At 44.7% G+C, this 14,129-nt stretch overlaps 2 protein-coding genes across 3 annotated transcripts in view; both read left to right on the plus strand.

Moving 5' to 3' along the window:
- The window catches only part of VDAC1 (voltage dependent anion channel 1), an 18,321-nt gene extending 8,355 nt beyond the window's left edge, over positions 1-9,966 (plus strand). For both annotated transcript variants that reach the window (XM_006753561.2, XM_015563605.1), the window contains 4 exons: positions 3,057-3,284; positions 5,868-6,018; positions 7,808-7,865; positions 9,038-9,966. In XM_006753561.2, coding sequence (XP_006753624.2) covers positions 3,057-3,284; positions 5,868-6,018; positions 7,808-7,865; positions 9,038-9,129 — 529 coding nt within the window. In that variant the 3' untranslated portion in view covers positions 9,130-9,966. The remainder of the gene's footprint in view (positions 1-3,056; positions 3,285-5,867; positions 6,019-7,807; positions 7,866-9,037) is intronic.
- Positions 9,967-13,848: 3,882 nt separating this feature from the next.
- LOC102759235 (chromosome unknown open reading frame, human C5orf15) overlaps positions 13,849-14,129 on the plus strand; it is a 12,697-nt gene continuing 12,416 nt past the window's right edge. The window contains exon 1 of the mRNA XM_006753563.2: positions 13,849-14,035. Within this exon, the coding sequence (XP_006753626.1) occupies positions 13,897-14,035 (139 nt within the window). The 5' untranslated portion in view covers positions 13,849-13,896. The remainder of the gene's footprint in view (positions 14,036-14,129) is intronic.

The raw sequence follows: 14,129 nt of genomic DNA on the forward strand, positions 1-14,129 counted from the left end.
GATCAGATAAAGAACTTCACAGATAAGGAAAAGCTAAATGAGTTCATCACCACCAAACCAGGATTATATGAAATGCTGAAGGATATTCTTTAAGAAGAGGAAGAAGGAGAAAAGGTAAAGATAAAACTTATGAACAATGAAGTGACAACAAATAAATACCTATCAACAAATGAACCTAAAAATTAAGTCAGAATGAACTGGTGAACATAATAGAAGCAGGGGCATAGAAAGGGAGTGAATTAACAATTCTTGTGGGGAAGGGGGTGTTGGGGGGGCGGGAAGAGATTGGACAAAAATCTTACCTCCAGTCTGTTCAAATTGCATAATTTTTAAAAATATATTTTATTGATTTTTTACAGAGAGGAAGGGAGAGGGATAGAGAGTTAGAAACATCGATGGGAGAGAAACATCGATCAGCTGCCTCCTGCACACCCCCTACTGGGGATGTGCCCACAACCAAGGTACATGCCCTTGACTGGAATTGAACCTAGGACCTTTCAGTCCGCAGGCCGACGCTCTATCCACTGAGCCAAACCGGCTACGGCTGCATAACTTTTATAGAATCAAAAATTGTCCATGCAAAATTGCAAAAATTGGTTTATATGGCTCCTAATTTTGGATTCTCCTCTCTGTTATTTCCCCTTGCAATTTATTTGTTGAAACTAGATATCCCCCCTATTTCCTGTAAGTCTAGAGCAGCGGTGCTCAACCTGTGGGTCGCGACCCCTTTGGGGGTCAAACCACCCTTTCACAGGGATCGCCTAAGACCATGGGAAAACACATATATAATTACATATTGTTTTTGTGATTAACCACTATGCTTTAATTATGTTCAATTTGTAACAATGAAAATACATCCTGCATATCAGATATTCACATTACGATCCATAACAGTAGCAAAATTACAGTTATGAAGTAGCAACGAAAATAATTTTATGGTTGGGGGTCACCACAACCTGAGGAACTGTATTAAAGGGTCGCAGCATTAGGAAGGTTGAAAACCATTGGTCTAGAGGCTTCATCATGTTTATATTCCATGGGGGGGTTGTACTAAAATACACGGTACTCTACGAGATTCTACTGGGATGCGCAAAGAAGGCCTGGTTTTCTCCGTGCATGTTAGCGCCATTCATCTCAACCATCTTTACGTGTACAATTCAGTGGCATTATGAATTTCATTTTTTGCCAACCCACTCATTAAGGGTTGCAAATTGGTGATAATTCCTTCTTCATTTGTTAGCTAGAATATTTTACTAAAGAGAAACTTCTCATCAACTATTTAGTTATAGTTACTATTTGAGATATAATTACTATACGAAAGGTAGAATAAATGTTTAATTCCTTTTTTTACTTAATCTTTTCAAAATTACAAATTGGTTCTCTAGCCTCTAAGGCTGACTAATGTGTGTGTTTTGTTATGAATTAATAGATTTAAACATATTTGATTTATTTCAATTTATGGCTGAGATTACTTTTTTTTTAAAGAGAGAGTGGAAGGGAAGGGGAGGAAAGTGAGAGAGAGATGGGAGGGAGACACATCAATTGGTTGCTGGGGCCGGGGATCAAGAACCTGCAACCCAGGTATGCCCTTGACCGGAAATCGAACCTCTGATCCTTCTGTGCACGGGCCAGATCTCTAACCACGTAACAACGCTGGCCAGGGCTGCCGATATTACTTTTTACGATGCTCCCATTGCCCCATGTTTAAGCCTTGGGAGTCTCTCAAGTCCTTTTGCCCCAGCTCCGTGTCCTTGAGGCTTTGATAGATGCCTCAAGCTCACCTTGCACATTTCCTGCAACCTAGAATCGACTATTTCTCTGAGGAGCACTGGTTCCTTGTAGGAGGGAATGATCTTTAGGACCCATAGGCCAGGTGCTGGGGAGGCTTCAATCTCCGTGTGAATGACTCTGGGGTGGACAGAGCTGTGAAGTCCTGGGGCCTCTGACGGATCTGGTGTCTCCCCTGATCTCTGCTGAGAATGCAGCTTGCTGTCCGTGAGAGATGTCCATTTTGTAGCTCAATGACAGAAACAATCAGGTGTAAAGAGTATAAATATTGTTTGATAGATGTGATCTTGTCTTCAGTGTTGACTTTTGGTAAAAGGCCTGGTGACAATATATTTGCAGGCGACACAACTCACCTGCCCGTCCTGAGGGGTGCTGGGTCCTGCATCATAGGCAGGGGCGGCACTGACCTGGTCCCACACAGCCTGGGATCAGCACACTAGCCCTGGGGTCTTCCTGGCCCTGTGACTGCAGGGCCCCAGGTTCTGTATCTGTGCCGAGTTCTCCTTGAGGTCTCATGGATACTGATTAAAAGCTGTTGTATTTACTTAGACAAGATCTAGTGTTTGTTTCTTTTTTACTTAAGTGAGCCACCAAGTAAGAAGATGACCAGACCATCTCCTTAAAGAGCTGCTGTTTAGCCGTAGCTGGTTTGGCTTCGTGGATAGAGCGTCGGCCTGGGGATTGAAGGGCCTGGGGTTCGATTCTGGTCCAGGTCATGTACCTTGGTTGCAGGCTCCTTCCAGGCCCAGGCCCTGGTCGGGGCTCGTGCAGGAGGCAACCAATCGATGTGTTTCTCTCACATCAATGTTTCTTTCCGTCTTTCCCTCTCTCTTCCACTCTCTCTAAAAATCAATGGGAAAATATCCTCGGGTGAGGATTAACAACAACAAAAGAGATCTGCTGTTTAGGTAGTGCCTTCTTTACCAGCCTTGGAAAACAGCAGACACACCTGTTTCATAATTACATGATGGCGCTCTACCTAATAAACGCCTGTGTAGGCTGCCACAGGAGACACAGGGAGAGGAAGGAAATAAAAGAAAATGACTCGTGTGATTTTCAAGCTCGTGTGCTCACTTCATTATTTCTGCAGCCTGGATATGATGGATGACATCTGCCTATTGTGGCACAGCAGCTGGTTATGCTTAAGAGAGATTTGGGACCGTTTCTGTGGCCCCAACTGGGACTTTTTTTTTTAATTTTTCATTTTTCGGCATGGTTGTCACAAGGAGAGTTAGCTCCTGATTTTAATACAATCTCTTTTCCTTCAGGAAAAAAAATGCTAAAATCAAGACAGGGTACAAGCGGGAGCACATCAACCTGGGCTGCGACGTGGACTTCGACATGGCCGGGCCTTCGATCCGGGGTGCCCTGGTGCTGGGCTATGAGGGCTGGCTGGCTGGCTACCAGATGAATTTTGAGACGGCGAAGTCTCGAGTGACCCAGAGTAACTTTGCGGTTGGCTACAAGACCGATGAGTTCCAGCTTCACACTAATGTGTAAGTGCATGTGAGTGGGCGTGCGAGTGTGTGCAGCAGGGGGATTGCTCCTCATGATGACTCCTAAGTCACTGTACAGTGAGTTTGTTGTAATCAGATGAGCCAGGCGGACTGTTTCCCACCTACCCATTTCCTGAGCTGACTTAGGGTCTTTGTATTCGGTGAACAGTAAATGCCGTCGCTGGTACACACAGAAGGACGGATCAAGGGTGTGATGTCAGTCCAGAGGCTGTCCCTTCCCTGCAGCTGTACGGACATTGGAGGGCCTCTCGGTTTTAGTTAAAGTGTGTGTGTTGGGGGGAAAGGTGCAGCTCTCTCTTCTCCACATGTTGCCTATGAGGATCAGGATGGGAGACAAATGAGGAGATGGTTTTCTCAGTTAAATACAGAGTGTCCTCTGCATGGTGGAGCATTGGAAAGTTTACTAATTTCTGGACAGTAGAGTGAAGGGAAGAGGAAATTACGGGTTGGGTTAGAGAGAGCCCCTTGTCATCCAACTTGAGAGTTGCAGTGCTGATTTAGGTGAAGGGAAACAAATATTTCATCCATAACATCCCGGTGGGACATGAGGAGCTAACCTGCAGCACAAGTCCGGTGCAACTTTACTCAATTTCTTTCTCTCCACTAGAGGTCACTCAAGAAGAGACTTCTGAAACTTAAAGACAAGTCAATGGTATTAGAGTCTAAAGGAATCACATTTCCATTAATTCATTTTTCGAGGGAATTTCTTATAATTAAGTAATGTAATATAATAAATGAATATTATTCATAAATTTTGAGTCTTTTAAAACTAAAAAGTTACAGGAAAACTATAGAGGTGTTCAGTCAGGGGGTTCAGAGGCTGGGGAAGGTTGTGACGACGAAGGGGTGCCGCGAGGGAGGTTGGGTTGATGGGACTGTTTGTATCCTGATTGTGATGGTGGTCACGTGAGCCTGTACATGTGATAAAACTCATAGAATGTACACCAACGAAGGGCCAAAAAGGTTACATACATTTAAAAAGGTAACATAAAAAATAGGAAAATACCACAGCATAGAAGTGTTTTTAAATTTACCGTTTTGACTGAAATGGAAAGTGGTCCCTTGGTTTGGAATTGGGAATTGGCACCAGGTTAGGAAGGACAATGGTTGTTTGCTGTTTTCCCCATGTACCTGAACTTCACGATTTTTAAGAAGTGGACATGGTTTATTTTGGGACCTGGCATGGGATCAGCTGACACAGCCAGTCTGGGTCCCCTGTGCTTACAGAGCCCCAGACGTCTAACAGACACTCTTTGTGCTTCATAGAGATGCATTTGAATGAGTTCCCTTTCTTTATGGTTTTGAGAACTCAGTAAGGGAAGGCTGTGTTACTGGTTTTAGAATATATAGAAAAACATATATAGAATATATGACACTTTCTGGAAAACATTTAAGTGCATGGAGAAAATATCCCCTTTTGAGTTATACCAAAGCCACTCACATCTGTTACTTTTGACAAGCTGCTGTTTTGCAGCATGCTGGGATTTCCTGAAGAAGTCAGGGTTTCAAGTCAGGTGGTTCCTGTTGTTTCTGGAAGTAACAATTCTGAATTTCAGGGGAAAATGTAAGAATTTAGAATGTATTTAATGAGCACCTACTTTAGGGAGAGTGTATTGGTGAAAAGCAGAGTTCGCAATGAAAGTAACAATTTATTCTTGGGTTAGTGAGTTCTAAGCTCTGGATTCTAAAGCACACGGGCTCTGCCTTAACAGTTTCCAATGTCATTTCCACTGGAAACATCTGAGATGATGAGGCAGAAATTTGACAGTATTTATTTATGTTGAAAATGTCAGGGAGGGGAAGGGTCTATTGCCAGAGGCCGGAGTCAATATGGAGTGTTTGGAAGAGAGGAAGGAGTCTAGCCGGCGGGGCTTCATTCCATCTTGAAAGACCAGAAGCATTCTGTCAGTAGCAAGTGGCTCTTTTTCACATCCCACCAGGATCGTAGATGTTGCTGCATGGACCAGCAGTATGCACAGGTGGACCAGTGAACCAGAGGTTGAGCTCTTGCAGTCGCTTCTCTTCCAAGGGGCTGGCTCAGTTCTGGCTGTGTCCCCGAGCAGTGGCAGTAGCTGGTGGTGCTAAAGGCTATGTAACCTGACTTCTGAGGAACCCTGGCCCAGCCTTGCTTGCCACTTCTGGCTGTGCTCTCGTCTCATTTGCTCCCCCTCCCTTACCATTTTTATGATAGAAGCCTTTAAAAAAGTAATAACTTTAGCAGCAGAAGAGAAATCACTCAGAATCCCGAATCCCAATGCCCTAGTTGCTGCATCTATTTTTAAAGAGTATTTTAGAAGCAAACTTCAAGTTCAGTGGGGCCTGGGTACTTGACTGAGCTGCCGTTGGGTGTTCCCAGTGATGGTTGAAATAGCCGCCCTTGCTCCGAACCTCCCGACGCTGGTGTCCGTTCCATTCCTGTCAGGCTTCCTGTAATTTGGTACTTGTTTTGTGAGCAGGTGAGTCCTTTTACAGCCTCCCTGCGCTCGGTTTGACGTGGGCAGCTCTGCCCCGCGCCAGCCTGCCTTCTGGGCGTCTCGGCATCCGCTCTGTGCTTGTTTGCAGGAACGACGGGACGGAGTTTGGTGGCTCCATTTATCAGAAGGTGAATAAGAAGTTGGAGACCGCCGTTAATCTCGCCTGGACAGCAGGAAACAGTAACACTCGCTTTGGAATAGCAGCCAAGTATCAGATCGACCCTGAAGCCTGCTTCTCGGTGGGTACCTGTGGAATCGTGCATCACCTAGGCCCCACCTGACCTTAGGTTGGAGTCATCCCCGACTGTGGGGGTTCGATGCACTGGCTGGAGATTTTATCGCTGTGAAAAGAGTTCGAAATAAGGAAACTGCTAACCGTAATAGTACTTATTGTGGGTGCCAGGCGCTGTGTGGAGACCCTTATCGGTGGATTGCTGTGTTTAATTCTTACACAGCCCATTTGGAGTAGGTGCCTTTTTCAGAAATCAGGCCATCCCTGTTATCACAAATGAGGAACTGGGAGCTTAGAGAAGTCGAGTAAGTAATGGTTTCTGGGACTTTTGGCCAAGATCAAGTGAGAAGTTGAGTAACTTGCCCAAGGGCAGACGTTGGGTAAGTGCGGGGCCTGGGTTTGACCCAGGCTGGCTGGCTAAGGTGCCTCCTCCTCTAACCAGTTCCGGTTCCATGCTGCAGATTACAAAGGGATCCCCTTGAACACTAAGGCTTTAAGTGCTCATTTCCCTCCTCGTTTGTTATTCTCTTGCCCAGCTCCCATATTGCACATTATGAAGACAGGCCCTGGTGCTGGGCAGTGGGCATCTTACCTTGCAGACCCTGTAGCATTGCTCAGGGGCTCTTGGTTGCTGCAGAGTTTTCACGTTAAATCCTGTCGCGCTCCATCTCTGTTGTCACAGGGCACTGCTGGGGGCACCCCCTTCTGAGTGGTTTCAGGATGTTGCAGGATGGCTTCTGGGCTGGTATATATAGATTACAGACAGCCCATTTCAAGTCTCTTGAAATAGGAACTGAATTTGGCTCCTTTTGTGTTAGGCATGTAAAAACAAAGGGCGGGGGGCGGGGGGAGGAGAAGAAGAAAAAAAGATAAAAACAAAGGAAGGAGGCCTTGTTCTTTGGATGGCATGAGCAAAAAGGAGCAGCTAGACAGGCACTGACTGCCCGGAGGCCTTCCTTCCCCTGCTCTGCTCTTTCTGACGGGAGATGTCAGGTCTGAAAATAGCCTTCGAACAGGAAAACATGCACCAGCTTTTACCAGGACTCGGTGTTCTCATGGCTTGAGCTTGCTCTGCTCCTGACCCCTCCTTCTTTTAGAGAAAGGGGTCAGGGAGAGGCCCGGATTTCCCCACAACTCAGGCAGAGGAATGAGGGCAAAATTGTTATGGACTCACTGCTTTACTGAACTTAATTATTAATGAACATTCACTAATTGCTGACATTGAAGCGATTGGCTAGGTCACTCTTTTACTCCAATATCCATTTTACACTCAGGCTTGTCAGTGCTGAACTTTCTTCATTGTCAGTAGATTTTTGCTTCTCTTTTTCATGAAGAAAAAAATCCTTTTTTTTTTTTTTTTGAGAAAAATTCTAATGGTGTTTTCTGCCTAAAAAAAAAAAAGCCTCAAAAAACCCCATCTCACATTTGCTGATTTTCCTCATTCCAACAAATAAATCTTGAAGAGTCTCCCATTTTAAGAGAGCCTGTTATCTCAAGGCCCATAAATGAAAGCGTCCTCACCTGTTATAACTTGACTACAGACCTACTTGTATAAGTGAAATTAGGCATTCATACCTTCAGGAATTAAATGTAAATAATAGCGTCCTTTTCATTGAAAATCATGTTGACTCTTTGAGTTTCCCTTCTGAGACCAGTCTCCCTAAATTTGATACATTTCCTGGTGAGTTTAATGAATCCCATAAACAAAGTAGTCACGAAAAAAGAGAATATGATTCTGAAGTTTAGAGTTGGTTGATTAAAAAGCTCTTACTGTGTCTTCTGTTTTCCTTGACTAGGCTAAAGTGAACAACTCCAGCCTGATAGGGTTAGGATACACCCAGACACTAAAGCCAGGTATGTGTTGTATGTGAAATTAGTTCTTTGTCTTAAAAAATACTGTGGTTCTTGTTTGCTGCGTTATGTTATTGCTTACAAAATGCCTGCATAGTACATTGCAAATGAGTGTCTATAAAGTTTTATAATGAAATGTTTATAGAGGTGTGCAGTCATTATAAAACACTAGAGGCCCGGTGCACGAAATTTGTGCATGGAGGTGGGGTGGGTTCTTAGTCCAGCCTGCACCCTTTCCAATCCAGGACTGCTGGCTCCTAACCGCTCACCTGCCTGCCTGCCTGATTGCCCCTAACTGCCTCTTCCTGCCAGCCTGATGCCCCTAGCTCAGCTGTGGGCAAACTACGGCCCTCGGTCCGGATCCGGCCCATTTGAAATGAATAAAACTGCCTTGGCCCCCGCCACCGTGGCTTTGTCTAGAAGATGTTCAGTCTAATTAGCATATTACCCTTTTATTAATATAGATTTGGAGAATAGGAGAAGTAGTCAGTAGGAGAAAAGAGCAAAGCTAACATGTTACAATTTTTGTTGTTTTCTTCCATCCTTTTTTCTTTCAGTGTACATACTACTTGATACTAATTTCCAGCAGGTTCTTAAAACTAGCCTCTAAGTCATCCTCATGGTAAAACTGGTTTGCAGGTTTCCTCTGCACAGTTGGCTAGGCCAGCCCCTTGGGGTTATTTTGAATAGGATGGGCCTTTGAACCCTGGAAATCTAAGATAACATGATGTCAGAATCAAGCTGTTCTAGGGAAAATATCAGTATTGTGTGTGTGTGTGTGTACGAGTGTAAAACCTCGGTGTCTGGTTCATGAAAGGGTTTCATTTCAAGGGGCAATTGCTGAAGAAGCTTACTCCATAGTGCCAGTGGTAGAGATTGAGTGGTAGCAGGAGGCGATGAAAGGAAAAAGGAAAGTGGAGTCCCTAGAGTGGATTAGGTAGGCCGTGGAATCATAGTGGTTGTTGAATAAGCTCATTCCAGGCTATCTGTTAATTAGGCAGATGGCATTGAGTAACTGAAGGGCCATGTGGTTTTGCCCTGATCACGCAGCTGGAACAGGTTTTGAATTTGGTGTGGTTTTGCCAGGACACTCCAACAATCCTTCGTGTGTTAACTTTTCTTCTCTCTTCTTTTCTTCATCCCTCCCCTTTCTTCTCCGGATTTTGTCCCTACAGGTATCAAACTGACGCTGTCAGCTCTGCTGGATGGCAAGAATGTCAATGCTGGTGGCCACAAGCTTGGTCTAGGACTGGAATTTCAAGCATAAACGAAGACTGTTCAATTGTTTAATTTTAAACTATTTTGCAGCATAGCTACCTTCAGAATTTAGTGTACCTTTTAATGTTGTATGTCTGGGATGCAAGTATTGTTAAATATCACGTTAGACCTCCAGGTTAAAGATGATTCAGCTTTAAGGTGTTACCCTTTCAGAGGTACAGAAGAAACCCGATTCCAAAGCAGGTCCTCACAGCTGTAGACTTGGGGGAACTTGGCAGCCCCTCTAAGATGTCAGGTTTCTTTTTTATCGAGAAATGGCTGCAAGTGGAAGCTGATGATGATTTGTAAGCACTTTGTAAATTTGTATTGCTTAAATGTATGAAATTATGACTTCCTGAGAATTGAATCTTGATTTCTTACCCTCATTGAGAGAGGCTCACTATTTGATGGTGTGTACAAACTCATCTGATGGGACTTTTTTAGACCTGTTTCCACCCTGGTCCATCACCTCTTTTGCACCAAAAGTAGTCTGCAGGGTGTGGTAGTTTCCTTTGTGCCATTTTGGGGTGGAGAAGGTGGATGCGATGAAGCCAATAAATTCAGGACTTAATTCCCTCTCATGTTGTGGTTTTTGCCCTTGCACCAGAGTATGAAATAGCTTCCAAGAGCTCCAGCTGCAAGCTGGGAAGAGTCTGTGACTGTAATCACATGGTGACAACACTCGGAACCTAAATTAGACTTCTGTTGTATTCTCGCCACTTGGTTTTTTAGCAGTTTAATGGGTACATTTTAGAGTCTTCCATTGTGTGGAATTAGAACATCCCTTTCAAATGCTGTAATTAACATCACTTAAAATAAAACTTGAATAAAATATTGAAACCTCGTCTTCCTTCTGTTGTTTTTTATTAATAAAAGAGTGTAAATAAATAGGGCATTTGGTCTTGTTCTTTGGCCCCTGTTCTGTGTGTGTTTCTGTGTGAGATATTTTTAGTTTTCTGTTGCTGCATAACAAATTACCACAAATTTGGTTTCTAAAACAACACTCATTTATTTATTTCACATGTCTATAGTTCAGAAATCCAAGGATGTTGTGGTTGGGGTCTCCCTGAAAGTTCTCACAATGCTGAAGTTAGGATGTCAGCCAGACTGTTCTCAGCTGGAGTTTGGGGTCCTTTTCCGGGCTTACATGACAGAATTCAGTTCCTTTTGGTTGTAGGATAGTTGTCTCTATTTCCTTGCTGGCCACCAGCGAGGGGCCACTCTCAGCTAATGGCTACCTGCATGCATTGCCACGTGGTCCCCTTCATCTTTAAAGCTGGGACAGAACATTCACTGCCAAATCCCTCTCACACTTCAAATCTCCAGGAATAGACCCACCCTCACTTTGTTTTTTTAAAATATATTTTATTGATTTTTTTACAGAGAGGAAGGGAGAGAGATAGTTAGAAACATTGATGAGAGAGAAATATCCATCAGCTGCCTCCTGCACATCTCCTACTGGGGATGTGCCCGCAACCCAGCTACATGCCCTTGACTGGAATCGAACCTGGGACCTTTCAGTCTGCAGGCCGACGCTCTATCCACTGAGCCAAAACGGTTCCGGCCCACCCTCACTTTAAAATTATTTTTATTTTTGAGATAAAATTGACATATTTATAGTTTCAGGTGTGCAACATAATGATTCAATGTTTGCAAAGTTATTTCCACAATAAGTGCAGTTAACATCTATCACCACACATAGTTACAACTTTTTCTTCTGATAAGAACTTTTAAGATCTATTCTGGCAGCGACTTTCAAATATACAGCATAGTAGCCACCATGTTGTATATTACATCCCCATAACTTGTTTATAACTGCTCCACCCTTTTCAAGGGCTCACCTGATTAGGGCAGGCCCACTGAGGGTAATCTCCCATTTTCAAAGTCAGTTGTGCCATATAACAGCCTAATCACAGAAGTGATGTATTCACTGATTTCTCCCACACTCAAGGGCAGGGAATAATAAAAAGGCATGGGTCATTGGGGCTGTTTTAGAATTCTGCCATAAGCTTATAATTTTAAAAATAATGGTGAAAACTTGCAACACTCACAAAGCAGAATAGTAACAAACTACATATACATTACCCAGTATCAACAAACATGAACATTTTTTCCCACTCAATGATAACATTTTTAGGCAAAATTTCTTTTTATGGATATCTGGAAGTGACAATTCCAAAGTATCAGGTTTATTTCTAGCGTTTTGTGTAACTGATCACCCCATAACTCCTGGCCTCAGTATTTGCCATGCTGTCTTCATCAGGTTTATAATTATGTGCAACCATTTCAAAGTGAACTTTGTTGGATTTGTCTAGGGCTGTGGTTGGCAAACTGTGGCTCTCGAGCCACATGCGGCTCTTTGGCCCCTTGAGTGTGGCTCTTCCACAAAATACCACGGGCGGGCGCACGTACAGTGCGATTGAAACTTCGTGGCCCATGCACAGAAGTCGGTTTTTGGCCTGGGCGAGTCTATTTGAAGAAGTACTGTTGATATTTGGCTCTGTTGACTAATGAGTTTGCTGACCACTGGTCTAGAGGTTTTGGCATAGAATGGCTACTGGGTACAACCAGTCAGATGCCAGGTACAGTACTAGTTTTTTGAAATGTACAAAGGGCCCTTGGAGTATGAGGGACTATTTTCCTCCCCATTTTAAATTAAATACGTGCCTATTGTATGTCGCATCACAAAAGATTGTGTAAATTGCGTTGAGTTCATGACAGCTCACCAGTAAGAGAATAAACAATCGGGACAAAGAGGAGAGGGTTGAAGTGTATTTACTACAGAAATAGGCCTGTTTAAGTCACTCCCAAGAAGCAGAAGCTAGAATGAAGCTTATTCATGAAACTGAGTGGTGGTTTCTGCATTCAGAGGGGAGCTCCAGGGGAACTTGGGAAGACTTGTGCCCTGGCTGCCCTGGAAGCTTTGGGATGAGGGCACCATTCAGTCTGTGTAGGCTTGTGGTGGGCTTAGGGAAGTGAGCCGATGAATGACTTCTCAGTTTTCTTATAACCGCGTAGTGTGTGTGTCTCAGAGCTGTCGCCGGGCCAGATAAATGTTAAGGGAAACCAGATTCAGAAGAACACAGGCCCTTCTCAGGGACAGCTCAGCTGTGTGTGTGTGTGTTTGGGGGTGGGGTGGGGTGGCAGCAATCTTCCAAGGGAATCTCGGAGCCCAGAGTGGGGAAGTGGTGGGTACAATAAACATCTTTCCTGACATGCTGATTTTCCTGCAAACTGACCCTATGGGACTTTTATCTGAAGCCTATAGATGTTTATTAAGGAAACATTCACAGAACATACAGATCAAACCGTTGTGCCTAAGGCCTTAAGGCAGTGGTTCTCAACCTTCCTAATGCCGCGACCCTTTCATACAGTTCCTCATGTTGTGGTGACCCCCAACCATAAAATTATTTTCGTTGCTACTTCATAACTGTAATTTTGCTACTGTTATGAATCGCAATGTAAATATCTGATATGCAGGATGTATTTTCATTGTTACAAATTGAACATAATTAAAGCATAGTGATTAATCACAAAAACAATATGTAATTATAGATGTGTTTTCCGATGGTCTTAGGCGACCCCTGTGAAAGGGTCGTTCGACCCCCAAAGGGGTCGTGACCCACAGGTTGAGAACCGCTGCCTTAAGGGAACTGTGGATGCTATTAAGTTTGCATTTTCAGATGCTGGGAATTTGAAGTTTCAAAATTTAAAAAGTAACAGCAGCTTATTGCAGGAAATGTGGAAGCCCTTTGCCCCTCTATTTCTTAGCCTGCTTCCCTCCATAATGCCTCTTCCATCGCATACAGTGTATATTTTACACTGTGGTCTCCCTCACAAGAAAATAAACACCACAAAAGTCGGGTTTTGTTCTGTTCCCCGCTGTATACTGAAGTATGGAGAGGCTAAATGTGCAAGTGGTGAGTGACTATGGGTACAGATAAAAGGTAAAAGCATTTACCTGTAATTCCACCCAGACATTGCCCTGTGAACATCCGTTTCCTTCGCCTTTGGGAGGGAAGAGGCAGTTACCTTCCTTTGGGGACCAGCCTATGACACAGTTGGCTCCTCCACTGTTTGTTTTTGTTTTTGAAGTTTTATTAAGTTATTACATATTCACAGACGTTTTAAAGCACTTTTATTAGCTGTGCGTTTACCATCATATATTTTACACTGTGGTCTCCCTCACAAGAAAATAAACACCACAAAAGTCGGGTTTTGTTCTGTTCCCCGCTGTATACTGAAGTATGGAGAGGCTAAATGTGCAAGTGGTGAGTGACTATGGGTACAGATAAAAGGTAAAAGCATTTACCTGTAATTCCACCCAGACATTGCCCTGTGAACATCCGTTTCCTTCGCCTTTGGGAGGGAAGAGGCAGTTACCTTCCTTGGGGGACCAGCCTATGACACAGTTGGCTCCTCCACTGTTTGTTTTTGTTTTTGAAGTTTTATTTATTAAGTTATGACATATTCACAGACGTTTGAAAGCACTTTTATTAGCTGTGCGTTTACCATCATCGGGAGGCAGGCAGAGGCTCGCTCCTGACCCTCTCCACACCGGACCCATCACCTCCTTGGCCCGCAGCCCAGTCGGGGTTGGGGGGCTCCCCTTTGCCCAGCTCCCACCACCCTTCCTCCTCATTTCCCTTTCCAGAGCCCGCGCCGGCTGCTACGTCACCACGCTGGGACTCAGGGGCTCCGGGCCCTGACGCCTGACGCAGGTCTGACGTCATGACGCAGAGCCTAGCTACCGCGCAGGTTCCGGGCAGAGTCCGTTATGGCCGCTGTCGCCCTGAGGAAGATGAGTGGGGCTGTGCGCGCGAAGCTGCCGCCCAGACCGGGCGCCCAGGCCCCCGCGGGTTTGGAGCGGCCGCTGGTCCTGACGCTCCTGCTTGCGTGCGCCACAGTGTCCAGTGGTAAAGGGGCGCGGCGGCGGGGCGGTTGCGGGCGACCCGAGGACCCGGGCGCGGGCCGGGAGGGAGCCCGGCGGAGCCAGGGAAAGGGGGCCTC

Source organism: Myotis davidii, unplaced genomic scaffold (genome assembly GCF_000327345.1).
Source record: "Myotis davidii unplaced genomic scaffold, ASM32734v1 scaffold471, whole genome shotgun sequence".
NCBI lineage: Eukaryota > Metazoa > Chordata > Mammalia > Chiroptera > Vespertilionidae > Myotis > Myotis davidii.